The sequence below is a fragment of the Pseudophryne corroboree genome, chromosome 1 (assembly GCF_028390025.1).
Source record: "Pseudophryne corroboree isolate aPseCor3 chromosome 1, aPseCor3.hap2, whole genome shotgun sequence".
Classification (NCBI taxonomy): Eukaryota; Metazoa; Chordata; class Amphibia; order Anura; family Myobatrachidae; genus Pseudophryne; species Pseudophryne corroboree.
The window spans coordinates 230,707,979-230,734,617 of NC_086444.1; the positions used below are offsets into that span (position 1 = coordinate 230,707,979).

Here is a 26,639-nt window from a genome sequence, read left to right on the forward strand (position 1 = left end):
CAGGATGAGGTAATCTCGTAAACCAGAATGGGTAGAGGCCACGTATTTACATTTGCAGTTTACAGTAGAAATTAAATAAGTGGGTGTCCCAAGTACAGGGAAGTAACTACTTCAGGTGCAGGTGTTGTGATTGCTACGGGCCGCCGGGTCGGCTTCCCCACTCCAGCAGCTCACTCATACTGTCCTAATAGTGTCAAAACCACAGCGATGATCAGCAGCACTTCGCAACAAACTGAATTGCCCACTATATCTAATACATCTTCAGAGTTCTTATAGCTTGACCTAGGGGTAGATTTACTGATGCTTCTAAATAGGAAAGGTGGAGATGTTGCACTTCGCAACCAATCAAATTCTAAATATTACTTTCTAGCAAGTACTAGAGACATGATAGATAGAACCTGATCGGTTTCTATTGGCAATTCCTCCACTTTTCCTTTTAAGAAGTGTTAGTAAATACAGCCCTTTTATTTGTCTTTATTGTCAAATTGTAAGCAATATATTTCAATTTCAATTTGAAGCAGGTCTATAATTACTTGAACAAATAATCATGTAATGTGGACCATTGGAAGCTACAGAGTATATCTCTGCATTCCGCAATACTGTGCACACTTTACCACAAAACAATATTTCATATACAGGTTGAGTATCCCATATACAAATATTCCGAAATACGGACTTTTTTGAGTGAGAGTGAAATAGTGAAACCTTTGTTTTTTGATGGCTCAATGTACACAAACTTTGTTTAATACACAAAGTTATTAAAAATATTGTATTAAATGACCTTCAGGCTGTGTGTATAAGGTGTATATGAAACATAAATGAATTGTGTGAATGTACACACACTTTGTTTAATGCACAAAGTTATAAAAAATATTGGCTAAAATTACCTTCCGGCTGTGTGTATAAGGTGTATATGTAACATAAATGCATTCTGTGCTTAGATTTAAGTCACATCACCATGATATCTCATTACAGTATGTAATTATTCCAAAATACGGAAAAATCCCATATCCAAAATACCTCTGGTCCCAAGCATTTTGGATAAGGGATACTCAACCTGTATTAGTAAAAATAATTATTTCCAATGAACACAAAAAGGGAAACATAATGGGATATATTCAGTAAAAGCTGACTTCACTGCCAGACTTATTGTACTGTATAGGGCAGTCTAAAGGTCCCCATACACTACTGCGACTTCTCCGAGGGGAGAATATGATCTCCCTTGAACTGTCCTGCAGCTGCCCAGGCGGCAGGATAGCATACGATACATGCAGTCCTTTGCATACGATGTATAGTATGCGATCCCAGCCAAGGCTGCCAGATCCGATAAATCTATAGTGCAGCCCTTGCAATCTCCGGCTCCGATCCAATGTGCACGGGACCGCGCATCGGATCGGAGGTAAAACACATGCGATTTGACACTTTTCATCCGATTTCTCGGCCCAATGCGGCGGAATTGGATGAAAAGTGCCCAAATCGCACTAGTGTATGGGCACTACAACAGCAGAATTCAGAAAGGACATCACATTTCCTTCTTACAGAGATCGCATACAGTCACTTCTCTGCAGATATTCTGTACAGGACTATTTTATGTTCACAACTTTTAAACATTTTTGTTCAGCAGATTTTTATTCCAACAGCAGTGGAACAGGACATAAACAAGGAATACATATTTTATATTTCATAAATCATTCTTAATTTAAATTATAAATAAATTCTGCTATCTCTCAGTACTCTCATCGGATTTATGATATAGCATTAACAATGAACAATATTATATATATTTAGTAAATATGCTGAGAGCTAGGTAATATTAGATGACATTTGTACACATCAGAGAATTGGAAGGATCATCTACTCACAAGAATGGGCACTTATATAGTGTCTTTGGACCTGAGTCACTATCATTAGCGATTATAGGCAGACTGCGCATGTACTGCAAATGCATTGTACGTGCACTAAGGTCAAATTCGCTCTGCGTTTGCAGCCTGTGTGAATCAATCATAATTTGATTGACAGGAAGTGACCGTTCACGGGTGGTAACATGACGTTTGTGGGGAGTGGTTGGGAAAACACAGGCGTGTCATGGTTGTTTTCAGGGTGTGTATATGATGTCATCTGCTAACGCTGCGATTAAAATTATGGCGGCCGGTGCGACTGCATTCTCATTGTCATGGGTTAGCCGTAACTGTCGATTGTGCTTGTTTTTTGCGTACGCATTGCGATTCTGCTAATGCATACTGAGATTTGCGACCACACTGGTGGGCATCTTTTATCCTTTCTGGGCTGCTCTTCACATGCGATTTTTAGCTTTAGAACTTTTCAGCCTCAATACCGATCCATAGTGAATTAGGCCCTTTGTCATGTTTGAGGATTGTAATACAAGCAGTGGCCAAAACAATGGCAAAACCTTAGCAAATGTGGGTCACCAAGCACATACCTTACAGGAGTGGCCACTCATGTTAACTAAACTAATAATATGTCAGCATGTTTGTTGGATCGCGTCACGACCAAGACAACTTGCTAATGTTTAATTAGCAACAGTGAAGTCAGCATGGATGTCCGAAAGAAAGACATTATCAATACAGGGAAACAGTGGGGTGAGATGCACACTTCAGGATTGCGGTGTTGGTATATTAATTGCAACCCACAACAATCACCCAACTGCAGATCAATTATCTGAGGTGTAAATAGTTGCATGAAAAAAAAGAACACATTGCAACATTTCTGTCTTCCAGGATGACAGAACATGTGATGACTCAATGTTCTGCTGAGCAAGCCAATAATATGATCCATATGCCAGGGTCTTCTCAGTCACCAGACCTGACCCAAACAAGTATTCATGGGATACTTTGGAAGAACAACATTCTGAACCAAGTTTTGCTGAGTGACTTTCTTGAGAAAGATTGTTGCACAATCGCAGACACTGGAGACTCCGTAACACGGTACATATTGGCTCAATGCATTATTAAATGACAATGTATTGGAATTTAACTTTTTTCATTCACTACTTGTATGGCGACAGTACTTACAGTTACAGATACTGTGTTCATACACAGTGGGACACTGTAGCACAAACTGTCACTAATGAATTAAAATTCCAGTGAGTTTCATTAGGCTGGATTCAAATGATATCGCACCCGCTATCTCCCACCTTAAGTGACGGGAGATAGAGGGGCGATATTCAAATGTGCTCCGTTTTCGCGCTGATCGCGCTCATTACAGTCTAAACCCAACTAAAGTAATGGGCGCGATTGTGAAGAGACCTGTTTGGACGCCTAAACAGGTCTCTTCACACGCATTTCAGCTCACTCCTCCGGGGTAGCGAGCTGAAATGAAGCTGTCGTGCCCGTTGGCAGTAACATTAGAATACCACTGGTGAGCGCGATAGGGGGCAGGAGTGGAAATGGAAGAATTGAATCCGTCCCAGTATATCATGCATTTTGAACTAGTTTATAAAACAAACTCAAATGGATAAGTTTAAAACTGGATTTCGCTTACAGGGTGACAGGCTTAATAACTGTACTCCATTTTTAAATGTAGTATTCTATATGTTTTTTCTTAGGTGACCCCTAGAATGATTATGTTGGCGCTATGCAAAATATACCCTCTTGTGGCAGATATTAAAGCTGCAGGTGTTCCCAGGATGTAACAATAGCTTATGTCAGCCCTTTTCTAAATAAGAAAGCTTCAGCTGAAATCTCTATAAAATACAATTAGTTATCCTTTAGTTATGTACATCATGGCTATATTCATTTCAATTATTAAAGGAGCGGGAAACAATTCTTGTCTCTTGTTAAATACTGCTGCTTTTGGGGACTATTATAGTGGTTTGGACAGTGCTGGTGGGAGGCGTACAGTACCACAGGGGGTGGCATATGACTGCTTGTCAGCTGTGTAGAACTACACATCATTATAAACAGAATGGGCAGGCGCATTTCATCTTATAACCTACATTAAAAAAACCACAAGTTAATGCTGCCCAGATAATCCAATTTAGAAGGCCCAATTTATGTCACAACTAAGTAGTCAATGGTCTACCACAGTGGTTCCCAAATGAGGTCCTCAAGGCACTCTTAACAGTCCAGGATTTAAGGATATCCATGGTTGAGACAGATGGTAAAATCAAATTTGATGAGGTACTAATTAAGCTACCTGTGCCCAAGTATGGTTATCCTTAAAGCCTAGACTGTTACGGTGCCTGAGGATTGAGATTGGGAACCTCTTGTCTAACAGAATTTATAAACAAAGCTATACAACGGAGTCTTTGGATGCTGTCAATATAGGTAACAGCCATATAACATAACTTGGAGGGTCCCATTCAAGCAACATGCCACTAAATACACATTCCTTAAGTAACTACAACTCTTACTGAACAACTAGTGTATGTATTTTGCACCTTAACAAAGATGGATTTCAGTGAGCCAACAAGTTGTGCGGGAAATATGGATGGGATTTGTGGTATTGAATGTATTGCCTCAAATATGAACTATCTCCACATTTAAATACTTTGATAGCCCACTCAAAGGAATATATATATTAAGGATTAAAATGAGAAAAGACTACAGATTATGCTTTATCAAGACTTTCCAACTTCAAAAAGTGGCAACTATTTGCTTAATTCAGAGAAATATTTTATCACAGTGATCAGCTAACATGGAGCAGCTGACAACGTTCAAGTGTTGAATTTGTCAGCAGAAAATAACCATTTAGTCACTTGATCTGCTCTTCACCTACTTTCTCATATTTGACATCTTGTGATTTCTTTATGGTTACTAACTGTGCCCAATTGCAATGTATTCTTATTAACACACAGTGCCGTAACTAGACATTTTAGCGCTGTGTGAAAGAAATGCCATTTGCGCTCCCACCCCCCTTATGTAAAGTAGGAGCAGTGTGCGCCATAGGCGCAGATCAAAAAGATAGGGGTGTGGCTTCATGGGGAAGGGGTGTAGCCACAAAATACCACCAATTCATATTACGGTGCACAGTAGTCTCCATGATTTAAATTACGCCGCACATTAGCGCCACTACACCAGGTAGAGCACCTTTTACACATTACGGCAGGTGGAGTTCCCTTTTGACACATTACAGCAGACAGAGTACAACTTTTTAAACATTACGGCAGACAGCGTCCCCTTTTCACACATTACGGCACACAGAGTCCACCTTTTACACATTAGGTAGACTGGATGGATGGATAGATACTTACTGTCTCTCCCCGCTTGCTCAGACGTCAGGCTCCTCAGTGCAGCAGCTGCTGGAGGATCCCGGGCAGGGGTGGACTCGGGAACCGCAGCAGCGCACTGTAATTGGTGGCGGCGCCGCTGCAGTTGTCCCTCTCCTTCCACACTGGCTGGCAGCCGCCGCTGCTGTGAATGCTGGGATGAGGGAAGCGCAGCCCAGCATTCACAGCGGCGGCGGCCAGCCTAACTTGCTTTTGCTTGCTTTACTAGAGTGACCATATTATCCCTTTTACCTGGGACACTCATGGATTACACAGGTTCTGTGGCTGGCTGACTTCAAGCCTACATTTCAGCTGGTTTTAATCAGCCAGAGAACCTGTGTAATCCATGAGCGTCCCACGTAAAAGGTATAATATGGTCACTCTAGCTTTACTCCCAACTCAGAAGCAGACCCTAAATGATGCCAATTCTCCACTATAGGTAACTTCTGCCTCTATAGTTGTTATTGTACCACAGTATTCTGGATCCTCATCCAATCTCTCTGCAGTGCTGTTTCAGAAGAGGGATGGGAACCTGACAGCTATTGGAAGTTGTTGCTTTCAGTATATCTAGGAATACCATGGCTCTGCAACTTGTTCCCAGCTAAAGCATCTCAGAACTTGTCCAGTCTTAGCGCACTCGGCGAGTAAGTCCCTACCTGCACAGTATTGCAGCGCTGGTAGGCGACTTTTCGCCGGGTCACAGTGGCTGCGTGTGACATCATGCAGCCGCCACGCCCCTCCCCCCGCGCATGGTCCAGGCACACCTGAGTTGCCCGGTCTGAGCCCCCACAATGGCAGCCAAACGCCACCGGCCTGCCCCCTCCCGCCCAGCGAACAGGCAGAGTCGATCGCTGGGCTGAGATGCCAATTGTATCTCTGGCATGCACATGTGCACTGCGGCACAAGCGCAGTTCAGACCTGATCGCCCGCTGTGCGGAAATGCACAGCAGCGATCAGGTCTGAATTAGCACCATGGTTTTGCTCATCTGCTAACAAATTTGCTGCTACGATCAGGTCTGAATTAGGCCCTATATGTGAAATGTAGAACAAATATTAAATCAATATGATCATCACAGGATACACATGACAAAACTGCTTAAATGAAAAATACAGAAATATTAATAACATTATGGGAACCAAATAATGCAGAGGTGCAAATATTTTGTGAATATTTGCAAATAGTAATGACCCACCAAAGAACAAAAATCAAGTTATATTACAGGGCAAAAAATTCTCTTCAGACACCCAGTAAACAATGTTTCCCTTTCTAAATGTCCACTCAAAACCTGCATTAGCCTACCTTACTCCACTACAGGAACTCTTACTATCTGGATACAGCACAGGGTACCTTACTGCAATTAGCCCACATTTGTCATCCCAATTTCCCATCCTACTGGACAGAGTAAGGTTCTGCTTCCCACTGATGGCATTAACTTGATGCAAATAAAGAAAAACCCAACTGCTTACCAGAAAAAAACAGGTGCAAAAGGGCAACAATAGGCACAAAAGGAGAAAGAGCAAAATTACATACTTTCCACAGTCATAAAATAACTTTATTATGTTATTTTGCACAGGAACAAAGGAAAACATATATAAGGGTAAAAGTAATTATTGCGCAATTCAAGAAACATTTTTCATGTAAATATTGCAAAAACATAAATACAGTAAAAATAAACATAGGATATGCAGATTCCTGGATGAATACAATATAGCCCACATACAGTACTATAAACAGTCCATTTAAAAAAGTTTTAAAATCACTAAAATACAGATAGATTTTATTTATATATATATATATATATATATATATATATATAAAATCTATCTTAATCTCTATGATTTTCACTGTGAAATGAGAAGATGTAACATAATTTATCTGCATCTTACTGTATTTTGTTTTCTTTTGTTATGTTATTTTTGCCTGTCTCCTACACCTAAGTGGCCATATTATGTCACTTGGGATCTCTTCAAGATATAAAATCAGTAAGTTTTTTTCTTTTTTTATGGAGACCCTCCCCCTAGTCAAAGCCCCTCCTCCTAGCCAAAACCCCTCCCACCAGCTAAAGACCCTCGCCCAGATATAGCACTATATAATTGCAATATTTTTGCCTGAAGCTCCATTTTAGGGGAGGAGCCACCACATGACAATATTTAAAAATCAGTAGTGAAGTTTTAATATATATATATATATATATATATATATATATATATAAAAACCACAGGGATCGGACCTCACACCATTCCTTACCAAAAAGAGCACCTCTGCCAAGAATAGGCCTGACGTTCCCGACCACCCTCAGGGTACCCCCGACTCTGACCCCGATGACGACGATCTCACGCCTCTTACCCGCAGAGACGAGATGCGGGATGTCAAGACCTCCATTCAAGCTCTCCACTCCCTGAAGTCTGATATTGCCGAAATTGGCTCCAGAACGGAACAACTCGAGCGGCGAGTGGAGGAGGTGGTGACGTTCCAGAAACTGTCGAGACTGACTTCCACCAACTCCGACAGGATGTTGCCCGGATGCAGGAGGAGCATGAGGACCAGGATAATAGAGCGAGGAGGAATAATCTAAGGATTCGGGGCATTCCAGAAGACGTTGAAGCGGGCTACCTTGAACTTTACCTCAAGCGCCTTTTCACCTTCCTGTCACCTGAGACCCCCGAAGACCACCTACTCCTGGACCGAGCACACCGAGCTCTTCGGCCCCGCTCCCAAGACTCTTCTCAGCCTAGAGACGTCATTCTCCGAATGCACTACTTCACCGCGAAAGAGTCCGTCATGAGGGAAGCGCGGCGATTGAGGTCTGTGACTTTCCAAAATGTCTCCCTGCTGATCTTCCAAGACCTATCCCCCCTCACCCTGGCCAAGCGTAGGGACTTTAAGCCCATCACTTCCCTGCTCTCCCAGCACAATATCAAGTATCGCTGGGGCTTCCCGTTCCGTATCCTGGTCTGGCATCAGGGGAAACTACTAACAGCCAGAAATCCACCCGAGGCTCAATCGCTGCTCTCCAAATTGAGCATCCACACCAACGTACAGGACCCCTCTGCTACCTCCCCGGACGCAGCGGCACCTGCCTCCGACCCCAGCTCGGAGTGGTTCACGGTTCCAGCGTCTTCGACCTCTCGGACTCATCCACTAGATCCCTGATGGACTTGTAGCTCTTTGAGTTGTTATACTTTGCCTATGTTTATGCCGGCCTTTCCTGGTCGTACTCCCCACCTGGGGAGCTGTTTATCTTTAGATCTCCCATGTTCTCACCCCTAGATCCCTTAGTCGGTTCTCAACTGTTTTATTGTTACCTTTTGTTGCGATGTGACCCTGTTTATGGTTCTTATTTCCCTTTTTCCTCTTTCTCCTGCTTCTTTTTCTCTCTCTTCTTCACTACCTCTCTGGAGCTGGCGCTCCACCCGTTCTTCATTCCTGTTTTCTCTCCAACCTCTCTTTGAAGGTCCCTCCAGGGGGGACCCGCTTATTGGACATCACCATGCAGTTGGTGATGCATCGCCTGGATGCCAGGCGGCGCCCCCTACGGGCTTCGAGCCCGTTTTCTGACCTAGGTGCCCTCCCGACGCCTAGCATCCCTTCCCCCTGTCAACACCATTGGTCCTGGCCTCTACTGCTGGACGACCACCTACCCTCCCCCCCCCCTCCGGTGCTCTTTCCTTCCCCCCTCCTTTCTGACCACGCTATCCTCTGCTCTGCTTCTTCGTCTATTCTGCATTCCTCTTTACTGCTTGCCATGGGTCTCCGGGTACTCTCTTTTAATGTGAAGGGCCTGAATAGCCCTCAAAAGAGAGGTAAGCTCTTTGCCACCCTTAAACTTCACAGAGGTGACCTGGTCTTCCTCCAGGAGACTCATTTTCTACATGATGCCCACCCTACCCTACAATGTAAACCGTACCCTGACGTGTTTCATGCCTGTGACCATTTGGCTAAAAAGCGGGGAGTTGCGATCCTATTTTGCCAGCCATCTCACCTTTGAACTCCTCGACTCCCATGGGGACAGGGAAAGCCGGTTCCTTGTGTTGGTGGGGAAACTTAATCACAAATTGTGCACCTTAGAACATCTATGCCCCTAACCAGGGACAGGAGCGGTTCTTTGCGAAACTAGACACGCTCCTCACTCAAGTCCGGCAGGGCGACCTCATACTAGCTGGAGATTTTAACGCTGTGTTAAATCCGAACATAGACCGCTCTCCCTCTCTCTCCTCTGCTTCCCTGTCGGACTCTCTCCGCTCTAGATCCCTCCTCCGTCTCATGCGATCCCAGCTTCTCTACGACTCCTGGAGGATCAAAGATCCCGCAGCACGTGACTACACCTTCTACTCCGCTCCTCATAACTCTTACTCCCGCATCGATATGATCATGCTCAGCCACGAACTTGCCTTGAACCTCCGGGCTGCCCATGTTCACCTACTGATATGGTCTGACCATGCTCCTATCTCCTGCGATCTCTCTCGGGTCTTCTCTCTCGCCCCCGCCCCATGACTTGGCGCCTCAACGACTCCCTCCTTCACAACCCGGAGACACGCTCCCACCTTCGGGATAAGCTTTCTGACTATTTTACCCTGAACGATTCCCCCGACACTTCCAGGTCCACTCTTTTGCTGGCACACAAGGCGGTCCTCCAGGGGCACATCATCAGCCTAGCTTCACGGGCCAAGAAACAATCCCTCACCCAGCTTAATAGACTTTCTATCAGACTCCATTTACTCGAGACCAAGCATAAGGCGTCCTCCGACCAGAACATCTTGTCCGAACTCCGTACTGTTAAGGCGGAACTTGATCTTCTTCTCTCCAGACGGGTGGCTAAACGTCTTAAATGGCTTCGCCAGTCTTTTTATGAGAAGGGGGATAAGGCGGACAAGATTCTGGCGGCACGACTCCGCTCTGCTAGGGCCAAAACTAATATTATTTCCATTAGAGACCCTCTTAATCGGTTAGTCTATGACCCTACCGCCATTAGGGCGGCGTTTCAATCCTATTACAATAATTTATATAATCTCCCACACACCCCCGCCAGGTCCCTCCTCCCAGCCCCACTCTGACTTGATCTCTCACTTTCTCTCGGCCTCCAACCTGCCTAAATTGCCCCGAGACGCCATGGACCATCTTAACAGGGAGATCTCGGTGGAAGAAATTACCCAGACCATTCTCTCACAAAAGATTGGTAAATCTCCTGGCCCGGATGGGTTTACAGCTCTTTACTACAAACAATTCTCCGATCTCCTCTCCCCCCACCTTCAATCCCTGTTTAATAAGATCATCCATGGCGACCCCCTTCCATCCGAGATGTTGGAGGCTAGAATTGTGGTGATCCCTAAAGAAGGCAAGGACGCCCTCAACTGCGCTAGCTACCGCCCTATATCTCTCCTGAACCTGGACCTTAACATTTTTGCTAAGATTCTAGCTAACTGCCTCAACCCGTATCTCCCTTCCCTTGTCCACTACGACCAAGTGGGGTTTATCCCGGGCCGCCAGGCGAGAGACAACACCAGACGCGCTATGGATCTTATACATATCTTGAACTCCAGGGGATCCCCCACTATCATACTCTCCTTGGATGCTGAAAAAGCTTTCGACCGGATCTCCTGGAGTTTCTTAAGAGCCGCCCTGGAGGCCTTCGGCTTGTCTGGTGCCTTCCTCTCTGGTGTCCTGGCGCTATACTCCTCCCCCTCTGCCACAGTCCTAATTAATGGGGTCCCATCCGCCCCGGTCAATATATCGAATGGTACACGTCAGGGCTGCCCCCTGTCACCATTGATATTCGCCCTTGTCATCGAGCCTCTCGCCTCTCAAATTAGAGCTCACCAGGGTATACATAGTATACCAGTGGGTCGTACCGAGCCCAAAATTTCCCTCTTCGTCGATGACGTCCTATTTTCCTTAACCCAGCCCCTTATCTCGCTCCCGAACCTATTTTTAGTCCTCCATTCCTACAGTCTTGTATCAGGCTACAAGATCAATTATTCCAAGTCCGAGGCCATGCTACTTCACGCCCCCCCCCCCCCCCCCCCCCCCCGTGAGGCTGACTCCCTCCGTACCAATTTCAATTTTAGATGGCAGCCTACGAGGATCAAAAACCTAGGGATTTATTTGACTTCCCGCTACGACTCTCTCTTTAGAGAAAACTTCCCACCCCTCCTCACCAAAATGCTTGCTGATCTGACATCCTGGAGGAGTCTTTTTATTTCGTGGCTGGGCAGGATCATTGCGGTTAAAATGAACATAATCCCCAAATGGCTCTACCTTTTCCAGACCCTCCCTGTGGCAGTCCCGGCCTCCTTTCTCCGTACTATCCAGCGAGCACTCGTGCGCTTTATCTGGAACCACAGACCTCCCCGCATTGCTGCCAATACCCTAAAACGGCCGACCTCCGCAGGCAGCAGAGGTCTCCCGGATATTAAACTCTACTATCTGGCCTCTCATCTCTCCCATATTGTTGCCTCCTATGCCCCCCCCGGGGTCTGCTTCCTGGCTAGATATTGAAGCAGCCTATCTCAACCTATTGGACCTGTCTCCCCTGTGGGGTTTGCCCTCGACCTCCTGACCCCCAGCCTCCAAACTCCTCCCCACGATCAAATTTAATCTTAAAATTTGGGATTCCTATCCCTTGAAGATGGGCCTTACCACTACCCCCTCACCCTTGACCCTTATCTGGCAGAACCCTTTGTTTCCTCCTGGATACTCGGCTACGAGATTCCGTACATGGATAACGTTGGGTTTTAAATTCCCAACCGATTTTGCCGATCGGGGCCAATGGTTGTCTCTCCCTGACCTACAACAGAAGACCCCCTCGCACCCACTTAATCCCTTTCAATTCCTGCAAATCCGGAACTTCTTAGGCTCCCTGCCCTCCTCCGAACCCTCACGCCCCTGGAAAGTTTATGCGTACACTATCCCCTCTCCAAAGGCTCAATCTCTTCACTCTACTCCCTTTTACTGGATTCGTCCCTTCCTTCCTCCTGGCCTCACGAGCTCGCCTGGGAACGTGATCTCGGGCCCCCTCCGGAGGGTGGCGACTGGGAGGACATGAGACTGGGGATTGCTAAGTGCTCCATTGCTACCGCCTTCAAAGAGACGGCTTACAAAATCTACTACCGTTGGTACTATACCCCGGACAGGCTACATAAACTCTTTCCGTCTACTTTTCCTGCTTGTTGGAGGAATTGTGGATCTAGAGGCGACATGCTACATATATGGTGGACATGTCCGTCCATCATCCCCTTTTGGAACTTAGTCCACTCCATCGTTTCTCTCCTAAATTCCCCCGTACTGAGAGATCCCTGGATCTTTCTGCTGTGCTACCCCCCTCCGACACTTGATAAATTCTCCCGTAAACTGACTACACATATTTTAACCGCAGCTAAATCACTGAGAGCCCTCCACTGGAAAGACCCCTCCCCTCCCTCTCAGCCCTCAAAGCCAAAATTTGTCATATTGCATCTATGGAACAGATTACGTACTACCTTCATGACCGTGGTCATGTGTTTGAGCAGGTTTGGGCCCCCTGGCTCACAGCTGAACGTCAACCACCACCTTGCCTCTTACGTGGACCCATGGGCATCGCCGACTGACCTCTCTCTGCCTCCTTCTTATTCTTCACTTGCATTCTTTCTCTATCTTTTACCCTATACCCACTAGTCTCAGCAAATATACTGTGATTGGATTCCTCTGTCGTGGTCTTCTCTTTCCCCTACCCTCCTCCCCCCTCCTTCCCGTCCCCCCCAAATTGGATACTTAATTACTGCTATGTTATTTTTGTTTGCTTTTACGGCTTATTCTAAAATTGTGGCTTCCGTTGGACGTTGGTCCTTCTGACCACCAGTCCCCCCTCTCGATATCTGTTTATCTATTGTAATTTGCCACGCAAAATAAAGAATTTAATAAATATATATATATATATATATATATATATATATACCACAAATGGACTCCGGCACTCCAGTCCTCCCCCTCAGGGTGTATCCTGCTCCGGTGCCCTCCCCAGGGAAGCGCTCCCTGACATGTACCAACAATCAAAATCAGAGGCGGCACTCGGAGTCTTTAAAGGCAGTGAAAAAACTGTATTAGTGAGGTCAACTAATACAGTTTTTTCACTGCCTTTAAAGACTCCGAGTGCCGCCTCTGATTTTGATTGTTGGTACATGTCAGGGAGCGCTTCCCTGGGGAGGGCACCGGAGCAGGATACACCCTGAGGGGGAGGACTGGAGTGCCGGAGTCCATTTGTGGTATACTATTAGCCCTTGCACGCCATGCAGGCGTAAAGGACTACTCAGGGCACCCAGTAACTGTTTAACTGGTACATGACCACCCTGCTTCATCAGGTCTGATTTTATCAGCACGAGCACTTTATATACACGGATTTGTGCACAGCACTATTGCACCAGCACTATTGCACTTTGAAACGTGACAAGATGGCCATGGCTGCACAAGAAAGCGGAGACTTGACTTCATTCCTGCTCCACTGTGACACGTATGACACACTGAGCTTCTCGGACATAGAAGCAGAAAGAATTTTGCATAAGGAACCAGCGTTTACAGAGTCGGTCACACCCTCTGGGGAAGACATCCAGCGAGAATTGTTCCGGCTAAAAAATAAGAATTTACTTACCGATAATTCTATTTCTCATAGTCCGTAGTGGATGCTGGGGACTCCGAAAGGACCATGGGGAATAGCGGCTTAGCAGGAGACTGGGCACAAAGTAAAAGCTTTAGGACTAGCTGGTGTGCACTGGCTCCTCCCCCTATGACCCTCCTCCAAGCCTCAGTTAGGATACTGTGCCCAGATGAGCGTACACAATAAGGAAGGATTTTGAATCCCGGGTAAGACTCATACCAGCCACACCAATCACACCGTACAACTTGTGATCTGAACCCAGTTAACAGCATGATAACAGAAGGAGCCTCTGAAAAGATGGCTCACAACAACAATAACCCGATTTTTGTAACAATAACTATGTACAAGTACTGCAGACAATCCGCACTTGGGATGGGCGCCCAGCATCCACTACGGACTATGAGAAATAGAATTATCGGTAAGTAAATTCTTATTTTCTCTAACGTCCTAGTGGATGCTGGGGACTCCGAAAGGACCATGGGGATTATACCAAAGCTTCCAAACGGGCGGGAGAGTGCGGATGACTCTGCAGCACCGAATGAGAGAACTCCAGGTCCTCCTCAGCCAGGGTATCAAATTTGTAGAATTTAGCAAACGTGTTTGCCCCTGACCAAGTAGCAGCTCGGCAAAGTTGTAAAGCCGAGACCCCTCGGGCAGCCGCCCAAGATGAGCCCACTTTCCGTGTGGAATGGGCTTTTATAGATTTTGGCTGTGGCAGGCCTGCCACAGAATGTGCAAGCTGAATTGTACTACAAATCCAACGAGCAATCGTCTGCTTAGAAGCAGGAGCACCCAGCTTGTTGGGTGCATACAGGATAAACAGCGAGTCAGATTTTCTGACTCCAGCCGTCCTGGAAACATATATTTTCAGGGCCCTGACTACGTCCAGCAACTTGGAATCCTCCAAGTCCCTAGTAGCCGCAGGCACCCCAATAGGTTGGTTTAAGTGAAATGCTGAAACCACCTTAGGGAGAAATTGAGGACGAGTCCTCAATTCTGCCCTGTCCGTATGTGAGATATTTCAAGTCCACAGTGGTGAGTGGTTCAAACCAATGTGATTTTAGGAATCCCAACACTACATTGAGATCCCAAGGTGCCACTGGAGGCACAAAAGGAGGCTGTATATGCAGTACTCCCTTGACAAACGTCTGAACTTCAGGAACAGAAGCTAGTTCTTTTTGGAAGAATATCGACTGGGCCGAAATTTGAACCTTAATGGACCCTAATTTGAGGCCCATAGACAGTCCTGTTTGCAGGAAATGCAGGAATCGACCCAGTTGAAATTCCTCCGTAGGGCCCTTCCTGGCCTCGCACCACGCAACATATTTACGCCAAATACGGTGATAATGTTGTACGGTTACATCCTTCCTGGCTTTGATCAGGGTAGGGATGACTTCATGCGGAATGCCTTTTTCCTTCAGGATCCGGCGTTCAACCGCCATGCCGTCAAACGCAGCCGCGGTAAGTCTTGGAACAGACATGGTCCCTGCTGGAGCAGGTCCTGTCTTAGAGGTAGAGGCCACGGGTCTTCCGTGAGCATCTCTTGAATTTCCGGGTACCAAGTCCTTCTTGGCCAATCCGGAGCCACGAGTATAGTCTTTACTCCTCTCCTTCTTATGATTCTCAGTACTTTTGGTATGAGAGGAAGAGGAGGGAACACATACACTGACCGGTACACCCACGGTGTTACCAGAGCGTCCACAGCTATTGCCTGAGGGTCCCTTGACCTGGAGCAATATCTGTCCAGTTTTTTGTTGAGGCGAGACGCCATCATGTCCACCTTTGGTTTTTCCCAACGGTTTACAATCATGTGGAAGACTTCTGGGTGAAGTCCCCACTCCCCCGGGTGAAGATCGTGTCTGCTGAGGAAGTCTGCTTCCCAGTTGTCCACTCCCGGAATGAACACTGCTGACAGTGCTATCACATGATTTTCCGCCCAGCGAAGAATCCGTCACTTCCGTCATTGCCCTCCTGCTTCTTGTGCCGCCCTGTCTGTTTACGTGGGCGACTGCCGTGATGTTGTCCGACTGGATCAATACTGGCTGACCCTGAAGCAGAGGCCTTGCCTGACTTAGGGCATTGTAAATGGCCCTTAGTTCCAGGATATTTATGTGAAGTGACGTTTCCATGCTTGACCACAAGCCCTGGAAATTTTTTTTTTTTTTTCCTGTGTGACTGCTCCCCAGCCTCTCAGGCTGGCATCCGTGGTCACCAGGACCCAATCCTGAATGCCGAATCTGCGGCCCTCTAGGAGATGAGCACTCTGTAACCACCACAGGAGAGACACCCTTGTCCTTGGAGACAGGGTTATCCGCTGATGCATTTGAAGATGCGATCCGGACCATTTGTCTAGCAGATCCAACTGAAAAGTTCTTGCGTGGAATCTGCCGAATGGAATCGCTTCGTAAGAAGCCACCATCTTTCCCAGGACCCTTGTGCACTGATGCACTGACACCTGGCCTGGTCTTAGGAGTTTCCTGACTAGGTCGGATAACTCCCTGGCTTTCTCTTCCGGGAGAAACACCTTTTTCTGTACTGTGTCCAGAATCATCCCTAGGAACAGCAGACGTGTCGTCGGAATCAGCTGCGATTTTGGAATATTTAGAATCCATCCGTGCTGTCGTAGTACTATTTGAGATAGTGCTACTCCGACCTCTAACTGTTCTCTGGACCGTGCCCTTATCAGGAGATCGTCCAAGTAAGGGATAATTAAGACGCCTTTTCTTCGAAGAAGAATCATCATTTCGGCCATTACCTTGGTAAAGACCCGGGGTGCCGTGGACAATCCAAACGGCAGCGTCTGAAACTGATAGTGACAGTTCTGTACCACAAACCTGAGGTACCCTTGGTGAGAAGGGCAAATTGGGACATGGAGGTAAGCATCCTTGATGTCCAAAGACACCATGTAGTCCCCTTCTTCCAGGTTCGCTATCACTGCTCTGAGTGACTCCATCTTGAACTTGAACCTTTTTATGTAAGTGTTCAAGGCTTTCAGATTTAAAATGGGTCTCACCGAGCCGTCCGGCTTCGGTGCCACAAACAGCGTGGAGTAATACCCCTTTCCCTGTTGTAGGAGGGGTACCTTGATTATCACTTGCTGGGAATACAGCTTGTGAATGGCTTCCAATACCGCCTCCCTGTCGGGGGTAGACGTTGGTAAAGCAGACTTCAGGAACCGGCGAGGAGGAGACGTCTCGAATTCCAATTTGTACCCCTGAGATACTACCTGCAGGATCCAGGGGTCCACTTGCGAGTGAGCCCACTGCGCGCTGAAATTCTTGAGACGGGCCCCCACCGTGCCTGAGTCCGCTTGTAAGGCCCCAGCGTCATGCTGAGGACTTGGCAGAAGCGGGGGAGGGCTTCTGGTCGTGGGAAGAAGCTGTCTGTTGCAGTCTTTTTCCCCTTCCTCTGCCCCGGGGCAGATATGAGTGGCCTTTTGCCCGCTTGCCCTTATGGGGACGAAAGGACTGAGCCTGAAAAGGCGGTATCTTTTTCTGCTGCGAGGTGACTTGGGGTAAAAAGGTGGATTTCCCAGCCGTTGCCGTGGCCACCAGGTCCGATAGACCGCCCCCAAATAACTCCTCCCCTTTATACGGCAATACTTCCATATGCCGTTTGGAATCCGCATCCCCTGACCACTGTCGCGTCCATAATCCTCTTCTGGCAGAAATGGACATCGCACTTACTCTTGATGCCAGAGTGCAAATGTCTCTCTGTGCATCTCGCATATATAGGAATGCATCCTTTAAATGCTCTATAGTCAATAATATATTGTCCCTGTCCAGGGTATCAATATTTTCAGTCAGGGAATCCGACCAAGCCACCCCAACACTGCACATCCAGGCTGAGGCGATTGCTGGTCGCAGTATAACACCAGTATGTGTGTATATACTTTTAAGGATATTTTCCAGCCTCCTATCTGCTGGCTCCTTAAGGGCGGCCGTTTCTGGAGACGGTAACGCCACTTGTTTTGATAAGCGTGTGAGCGCCTTATCCACCCTAGGGGGTGTTTCCCAACGAGCCCTAACCTCTGGTGGGAAGGGATATAGTGCCAATAATTTTTTAGAAATTAGCAGTTTTTTGTCGGGGGTAACCCACGCTTCATCACACACTTCATTCAATTCATCTGATTCAGGAAAAACTACGGGTAGTTTTTTCACACCCCACATAATACCCCTTTTTGTGGTACTTGCAGTATCAGAGATGTGCAAAACCTCCTTCATTGCCGTGATCATGTAACGTGTGGCCCTACTGGAAAATACGTTTGTTTCTTCACCGTCGACACTGGAGTCAGTGTCTGTGTCCGTGTCGACCCACTGAGGTAACGGGCGTTTAATAGCCCCTGACGGTGTTTGAGATGCCTGGACAGGCACTAACTGAGCTGCCGGCTGTCTCATGTCGTCAACAGTTTTCTGTAACGTGCCGACACTGTCACGTAATTCCTTAATTACGGCCATCCATTCAGGTGTCGACTCCCTAGGGGGTGACATCACCATTATAGGCAATTGCTCCGCCTCCACATCATTTTCCTCCTCATACATGTCGACACACACGTACCGACACCCAGCACACACACAGGGAATGCTCTGATAGAGGACAGGACCCACTTAGCCCCTTGGGGAGACAGAGGGAGAGTTTGCCAGCACACACCAGAGCGCTATATATGTATAGGGACAACCTTACAATAAGTGTCTATCCCTTATAGCTGCTTATATCTGTTATTTTGCCAAATAAGTGCCCCCCTCTCTTTTTTACCCTGTTTCTGTAGTTGCAGGATGCAGGGGAGATTCTGGGAGCCTTCCTACCAGCGGAGCTGTGTGGGAAAAATGGCGCTGTGTGCTGAGGAGATAGGCCCCGCCCCCTTCACGGCGGGCTCTTCTCCCGCTTTTTTCTGGAAAACTGGCAGGGGTTAAATACATCCATATAGCCCAGGAGCTATATGTGATGTATTTTTTGCCAAATAAGGTAAATTCATTGCTTCCCAGGGCGCCCCCCCCCAGCGTCCTGCACCCTCAGTGACCGAAGTGTGCTGAGAGCAATGGTGCACAGCTGCAGTGCTGTGCGCTACCTTATGAAGACAGGAAAGTCTTCTGCCGCCGATTTATGGACCTCTTCTTGCTTCAGCATCTGTAAGGGGGCCGGCGGCGCGGCTCCGGGACCCATCCATGGCTGGGCCTGTGATCGTCCCTCTGGAGCTAATGTCCAGTAGCCTAAGAAGCCCAATCCACTCTGCACGCAGGTGAGTTCGCTTCTTCTCCCCTTAGTCCCTCGATGCAGTGAGCCTGTTGCCAGCAGGTCTCACTGAAAATAAAAAACCTATTTAAACTTTTACTCTAAGCAGCTCAGGAGAGCCACCTAGATTGCACCCTTCTCGTTCGGGCACAAAATCTTAACTGAGGCTTGGAGGAGGGTCATAGGGGGAGGAGCCAGTGCACACCAGCTAGTCCTAAAGCTTTTACTTTGTGCCCAGTCTCCTGCGGAGCCGCTATTCCCCATGGTCCTTTCGGAGTCCCCAGCATCCACTAGGACGTTAGAGAAAAACGTGAATTGGATTACCTCTACCACAGCAGGACGTTGTCTGATTACTATAGAGCGAAACAGCTACCGAGGGGCTTTAGAGTCCACAATATTCCTACCATCGGACGATACAGCATGGAATTTTGTAAGAAATGGATTGCTGTACTAAACAAATGTTCCATGGACTTGGTACTCCTAGTGATAGAGGAATCCACTAAAGAGCTGGAGCGAACCAGAGAGAATATAGGCAAATTTGAACTTGAACACGCTACAGTCTTATCCCTGGAACAATCCAAAACCTGGATGATAAAACTTAATGAGCAAGTGGAACAGTACAAATATAACCTCTTGAAATTCAAGAAAGAGAAACTGAGAAAAGTTCAGATGGATTACACGCAGCACCGGGTATACACCTGGTTAGGCAATACTAAAGCGGAGAACATCAGGAGGAGGCCCACCCGTAACCCGAGATTTAGAAGTGGAGGCAGGCAAGGCTACACCTCAGCCAGTGATTCGGAGGAAGCGAACACATCCTCAGCCATTTCCTCAAACGAGAGGACCCCTTTAGGGGTAAAGACCCGAGCGGAGGCGGCGGCTCGGGGAGGAAAAGGAGGCAAACGCGGCGGGGAGGACAAAGCCAAAGACAAAACAAAAACCACCAAGGGGAAGACACGCTAATTTTTAATCTGTCTACAACCCCCCTCACACCCGCTGAGGTGAGTGTACTTAATAAAGGGTTGTCCTATGTCCCCACAAATTTTGGGGATGATTTTGGATGGACGGTGGAGACATACAAGTTACATCGCACTTTAAAGATCAAGGAACATTTTAGTAAAATACCCCCCAGTAAAGATAAGGTAACATTACCAGCAAGAATCCAGAGCTTGGGGCCTAAGTCACGGTTCGACCCTGTCTCCCAAAACTCCTCCCTAAAAACTTTTCACAGGATGCTGGAAACAGCAGGAAGGGACACCATTCCTCAGAAACATCATAATCTTCTAAAAGAGGAACGTACTGCTTTGAAAGAACTAAGTAGTCGTAAAGACATCGTTATCCGCAATGCGGACAAGGGAGGGGCCGTAGTTGTGCAGGATATTACAGATTATAAGACAGAATGTCTTCGCCTACTGAATGACCGGGACACTTACTGCAGACTGAGTTCGGATCCATCTCAGGAATACAGAACACAGTTAGGGATATTGATTCAGGAAGCGCAGGATGAGGGTGTGATAACAGCAGATGTTGGCAGGAAGCTGTGCCCAGAACATCCAGTAACGCCCATATTTTATACCATCCCTAAGATACACAAAAACGCACAGAGGCCTCCGGGAAGACCGATTATATCGGCCCGGGGGTCTCTGTGCGAGCCAGCAGCAGTGTACCTGGATACCTACCTGCAGCCCTGTATCCAGAATACGGTCTCCCATTTAAAAGATTCTAGTATGCTACTCAGAAAGTTTTTGTCTATTAAGGGGGTACCAACAGACGTGATACTGGCCACCTTAGACGTCACAAGCCTCTACACGTGCATACCTCATGCACAGGGTCTACAGGCTGTGAGACAGCTGATAACAGGCAATAGACATTATGAAGGACCAGATGTAGATTTTTTTTATCTCGCTGTTAGAATTTACGCTAACCCACAATTTTTTTTTATCTTTGACGGGGTATATTATAGACAGCTAACGGGGTGTGCCATGGGGTCATCTGTGGCACCCTCGTTCGCAAACTCCTACATGTGGGAAGTAGAGAGGGAGCTCTTCTTTGCAGATAAAGGGGTGTCGGATTGCCTGTTCATTTATTATAGGTACATAGACGACCTATTGCTGTTTTGGGAGGGCACAGAGCAGGCATTAAATAAATTGGTAGTGACACACAATGCCACAACCAGCCCTATTAAGTTCACCGTAACAAGCAACAGGACAGAGATCTGTTTCTTGGACATTCACATCAAAAATCCAAGATAATCAGATCATTACGAGTCTGTACAAGAAACCGACCGACCGAAACACCATGCTAAGGCATGATAGTTTTCACCCTCCAACGACAATTAAGGGGCTCCCCTACTCCCAATTCGTACGGGTCTGCAGAGTGAATAGTGACAAGAAACAGAGGATAGCCCAATTGGACGAAATGGAGCAGAGATTTCTCCAAAGGGGATATCCCAAAAAATTATTACAGGCAGCCAGGGTAAAAGCCATGGACAAAAAGAGAGAAGAGCTACTGCAACCAGCTGCAGCAAGGGATATGACAAAGGTCATTCCATGGGTTAACGAATTCTCCACTAGGAGTGCTGTCGTTAAAAAGAAAGTGCGGAAGTTTTGGCCCATTGTCACTTCTGACCCAGATTTAAAAATCTTCAAAGATAAAAGACTGATGCCAAGCCATAAAAGAGGCAAAAGCATCAGAGATTTTGTGGTAAAGACGGACATGTCCAAATTAAAAGCACCCCCGGCAAAGAACTTTTTATCACGGAAGAATGGTTGCTACAAGTGCACAGGGTGCACCACGTGCTCTCATATGTCACCCGGAGACAATATTGTCCATCCATATACAGGGAAGAAATTCCCCATCAGGTGGCCGTTAACTTGCAGCACCAAATTCGTGGTTTATGCCATCATGTGCCCGTGCGGGCACTATTACATTGGCAAAACTGAGTGCCAGTTCAAAACTAGAATGGCACAGCACAGGCAGGCAATATGCAATGCACTGGCCACTGGCAGCGGAGATCAGCCTGTGGCCAGGCATTTTTTGGAAAACAGACATGGCATGGCAACATTCAAACACAGGATCATTGATCATGTGCCAATGTTGCCTAGAGGTGGTAACCGAGGACAACAGTTATTACGACTAGAGTCCAGGTGGATCCACAGGTTAAACACCTTGAAACCGGGTGGGCTGAACGACAGTCTAGGCCTAATTAATTTCCTGTGAGACTAGTAACAGATATAATGCAACAGAAGCAACTGTCAGCAAATATGCCCCCAGAAAAAATGATCTGGGGATACATATAAAAAGGGTTTCACATTAGGAGAGAGGGAATGATAAAAGGAGAACAGGCCCAAGCTGATTTGAATTTCCAACAAGCAGCCAAACATCTGGATCACTAGATTTTAATATATGGAATAGGGGTGTGATTTTATTGTGCACAAATGAATATAACACCCATCCCGACAGCTACTTAATAATAATTATTTAGTTGGAGCATGGGTCTTATTACATTAAAAGTTGATGCACAGTTGGTATTAAAAGGGTTAAGGTGAACACATAGACAGGTTTATGATAAAAGGATTTTTTACTAATTGTATTTATGGCACTCATTTTTACGGAGTGTAGCGGTGTAGTTTAGCACCAGGTATTATTGGTTTTAGATATGTATTTTAAATATGTTGTTGATAAGGATATTATATGAAGGGTTAAGTGTTCACTCTTTCTCCTTCCCCTCTAGCGTCGCCATGGTCACGCGGCCCACAATGATACGTCACTTCCGGTATAGACGAAGCATGCTGAACATGGAACAGGAAGTGCGGCAGCGTGTCTGCGGTGGACGCTGGCGGGGACATCAGAAAGAGGAGGGGGGTAAGTGTGTATTTATTGCTCACCATTGTCACTGTGTGTTTGTCCTGAAGACGGGGAGGTGGTCCCCGAAACGTTGACCTCACTAATACAGTTTTTTCACTGCCTTTAAAGACTCCGAGTGCCGCCTCTGATTTTGATTGTTGGTATATATATATATATATATATATATATATATATAGGTAATATGATGGGATATTAATAAATACTCACCTCTATACATTAGATTACAGATTGCTTTGTTTTATATCAATAAATATTTGGCTTTTAGCATTGTGCACACACTTACTGGGAGCTTATTCAAAGAATCATCAAGACCTTTATGCTCATTGGGTCTATTTATATGTGTGCAGGGCCTTCCTACCTTTATGTCTGTCTGTTTTTACCCAGTTTTGTTCAATTACTGTGCAATGGAAAATGCTGCGCTATATAAGAAACGGTTCATAAATAATACATAAATAAATAATAATAAATGTGTGTAGCTGTATAAATGGCCCATTTACCCTCACCAGAGTATAAAGAAACCTTTATTAATAAAAGAAAATAATAATAATAAGCTCATAGGTTATTAACTATGCAACTAACCTGAAATAAATACTAGTGAAGGAACCACTTATTTTGCTACATACAGTGTAGTTCTACACTATCAGGAACAGAAAGACACTAATACAGAGCCTAAGGTAACCTTCCTCAGGACACCAGCTACAGCGCACTGAGCAACAGTTGGAATGCTGTAGTATGGATAGACTTCAGGTGTCAAGTGTTGAATTACCTGGGGAATTCCTATTGCTACTTATGTGTATAAACACACGCGTAGTATTGCTGACACCTACATCTTTCATTCTGCTCTGCTGACCTAATTCTGAAAGGATGACATGTTCATCTTACCAGCTGCTTCGTGATTTTCTTCCCTACTTACTGCTGTGACAGTACAACAAGCTGGAAGGTAGATATTTCCCTGCAGGGATTGGCAGCTGAAATGGGAGGAGTTACACAACATACAGCACACCAGACATGATAAAGCAAAATATACATTCCTAAATATTGTATCTTACCATTCTAACAACATGGCAGCAGTTCAGAGACTGCATTGTGGTCATAACCACAAGGAGAACAATCTGCAAAAAAACACAATACATATATAATTACAGAAAATCAATAAATGACATATCTAACAGTGAAATACATGAATGTGTTTTGAAGATATTAAAAAGGTTATTGAGCAGGATACTGTCATTAGAGAATAATGTCAACTATAGTCATTTCCATATTGCTCAGTATGTGTGGGTATAATATTGCAGAGAGATGAGAGTTCTCTGTATGCCATTTCTCCAGAGCTTAGCATCTGAGAGCAGTGCACCCCCTATTGCATGTCCTTGCATAGCCTGCTCTATTAATAGCTGCCTTCACAACTTTGAAATACACCCAGTGATTCATAGACGGAATGAGACAAAGGCATATACTGTACCCCCCAACCAGTGCAGACATGCGCCCCGGAACATCCCCAGACATACTGTACCTTTGTACTGTCACAGACAGCGCAGCGGAACAATAGCCCAAATCTCACTCAGTTACTGACACTGGGGGTTATTTTTAGAAACGCCAGTCTGCATAACCTTTCTAGGTGCAGCATGAACCAAAGCCGGCCAATTCATTGTGCCAGGGCATCACTGAAAATGCTGATGGCCACAGCTTCAACTTATTCTGGAACCATTCAAATGACAAAATCACCAGACTTTAAAAAAAAATACTTTTATGTCTCTAAACTCTAAATTAGAACATGCTATATTTTTTTTGTTTGTTAGGTATTGAGGTATTATGTCTTATACACGCTCCTATAATATACATTCCAGATGCAGATACACACACAATTATATATATATATATATATATATATATATATATATATATAGAGAGAGAGAGAGAGAGAGAGAGAGAGAGAGAGAGAGAGAGAGAGAGAGAGATATTCTATCTAGATATATATATATATATATATATATATATAAAATATAAAAGCCTCGTTGCCTGGAGCCCGAAGTGCAGCTGCTCAGCCAATGCAGGTTTAGCCGGGGATGATGTCATGCTGCAACTAGTAGCAGGCACTCAAGCCATTTTCCCTGGCTGCTCCTGCACAAAAGCTGACAATGCTGCAGCAAGGAGCCGGGCACAGGAGCAGGGAAGGCAATGCATACACACCGACAGACAGACAGACAGAAGGATATGAGGGCATACTTACAGGCGGCCGCCCTGCTCCCACTCTCTCCTTACTTCTACATAGTTAGCACACAGCTGATTGTAAAGGGGGCATTGTGCTGTGAGGGGATCTCTCCTGGAGAGTAGTGCTAGTACTTCTAGGAAGAAGTGCAGCCCTGTGAGGGGAAGGGAGGTAAGGAGGTATTGTGTCTGCCTCTCCTCTCTGCAAGGCAAGGCTTCACCTATGATGAATATTCGGAATTAATGAGCTGATTTTCATGGTCCCTGGCCGGATTCCCACAGAGCCTCCGCTTTTGCTACTGCAGAGCCAGACTGCTTAGTCTGCAATAATCTGCAACTCAAAGTCCCCCCAGTGTCTGGCAGCCAGAGCCTCCCAGCCAATCCCGGGTACAGCCGCCGCCTGCAGCCCAGCCCTTCCCAGGGCGCAGCTCCTCCTTTGCATCCCCTCCTCTTTGCTGCGGGTGGGGTGCACAGAAGCCCCCCCAGTACCAGTGCATAGCTCAGTCCTCGCATGATCCCTGCTGCTCCCACTTTGCAGCCGGAGACCGGCCTCTCCAGTCAGTGCACATGAGGTGATTGGCGCCTTGCACCATCACTTACTATTAGGAGGCAGAACCCCGCATCCCCTAACTACAAATACAAGCAGAGGAGATTGGTTGAGATCCTAGCCATGAACCCTGGCCAAGCTGCTGCACAGACGTGGCTGACTGCCAGCCTTGGAGGAGGAGGAAGAAGAGGGGGGGGCGCGCACACTGTAATATCAGACCTGCAGCAGAGGTCGTTTCAGGCAACCAGGACAGAGACGTGCCGCTGCCTCCTTCCCTTATTTGTGCATGTCTGTCGTGAGGAGGAAAATGGTGCACTGGCTGGCTATGGCTGCCTTGTCACAGCAGCCTATGCCCTCACACTGCTTATACCATTTCATTAATTCAATCAAATGGCAGTGCAGCTGTAAAAGATGTATTCTTAACAATGGCTGAACCTGGGACTCTCTTTGTGCATTTATAAGTCAAACTATAAATTGCATTTCATCATAGTTTCTCATGCTTTAGGGAGAAATACTGTATATGGCCATGTCACATGTCAGTGGGGCGAGTAATGCTGCAGTTACATGCATGTTAGGTATTGTGGTGTCATACATTAATTTTTTATACAGTATATTGTATTATCGCTGAATCCACAATAGCTTTATATGTGCTAAATAAACCTTTACAGACCCATGCTATACAGCTAGCTACTTATTTCCTTACATTAGCACTGACACATCTGGTGTTATTACATGTCACTGATCTGAAAGCTACTGTAACTGTTTTTAGCGGTATATCTATACATATGATCAAGTAACACGTCCCAGAGAGTCTTCCTGACAACCTAGAGACATAAGTCTGCATGCACATTTAATGGACTGCAGAACCGTGCAATTGAAATGCAGCGTTATTTCTGCTGAAATTAATATGGTGTAAGTAATGTCTTTATTT

At 46.1% G+C, this 26,639-nt stretch overlaps 1 protein-coding gene across 2 annotated transcripts in view; it reads right to left on the bottom strand.

Annotated features, from left to right (window-relative positions):
* The window catches only part of LOC135062237 (neuronal regeneration-related protein-like), a 45,024-nt gene extending 19,321 nt beyond the window's left edge, over positions 1–25,703 (bottom strand). The window contains exons 1-2 of one of the 2 annotated variants that reach the window (XM_063964120.1): positions 25,184–25,606; positions 24,003–24,065 (exon numbers count right to left, since the gene is read on the bottom strand). In XM_063964120.1, the coding sequence (XP_063820190.1) occupies positions 24,003–24,047 (45 nt within the window). In that variant the 5' untranslated portion in view covers positions 24,048–24,065; positions 25,184–25,606. Of the gene's footprint in view, positions 1–24,002; positions 24,066–25,183 lie in introns of both variants that reach the window. The other variant, XM_063964119.1, reaches the window with a different exon arrangement.
* Between the last annotated feature and the right edge of the window lie 936 nt (positions 25,704–26,639).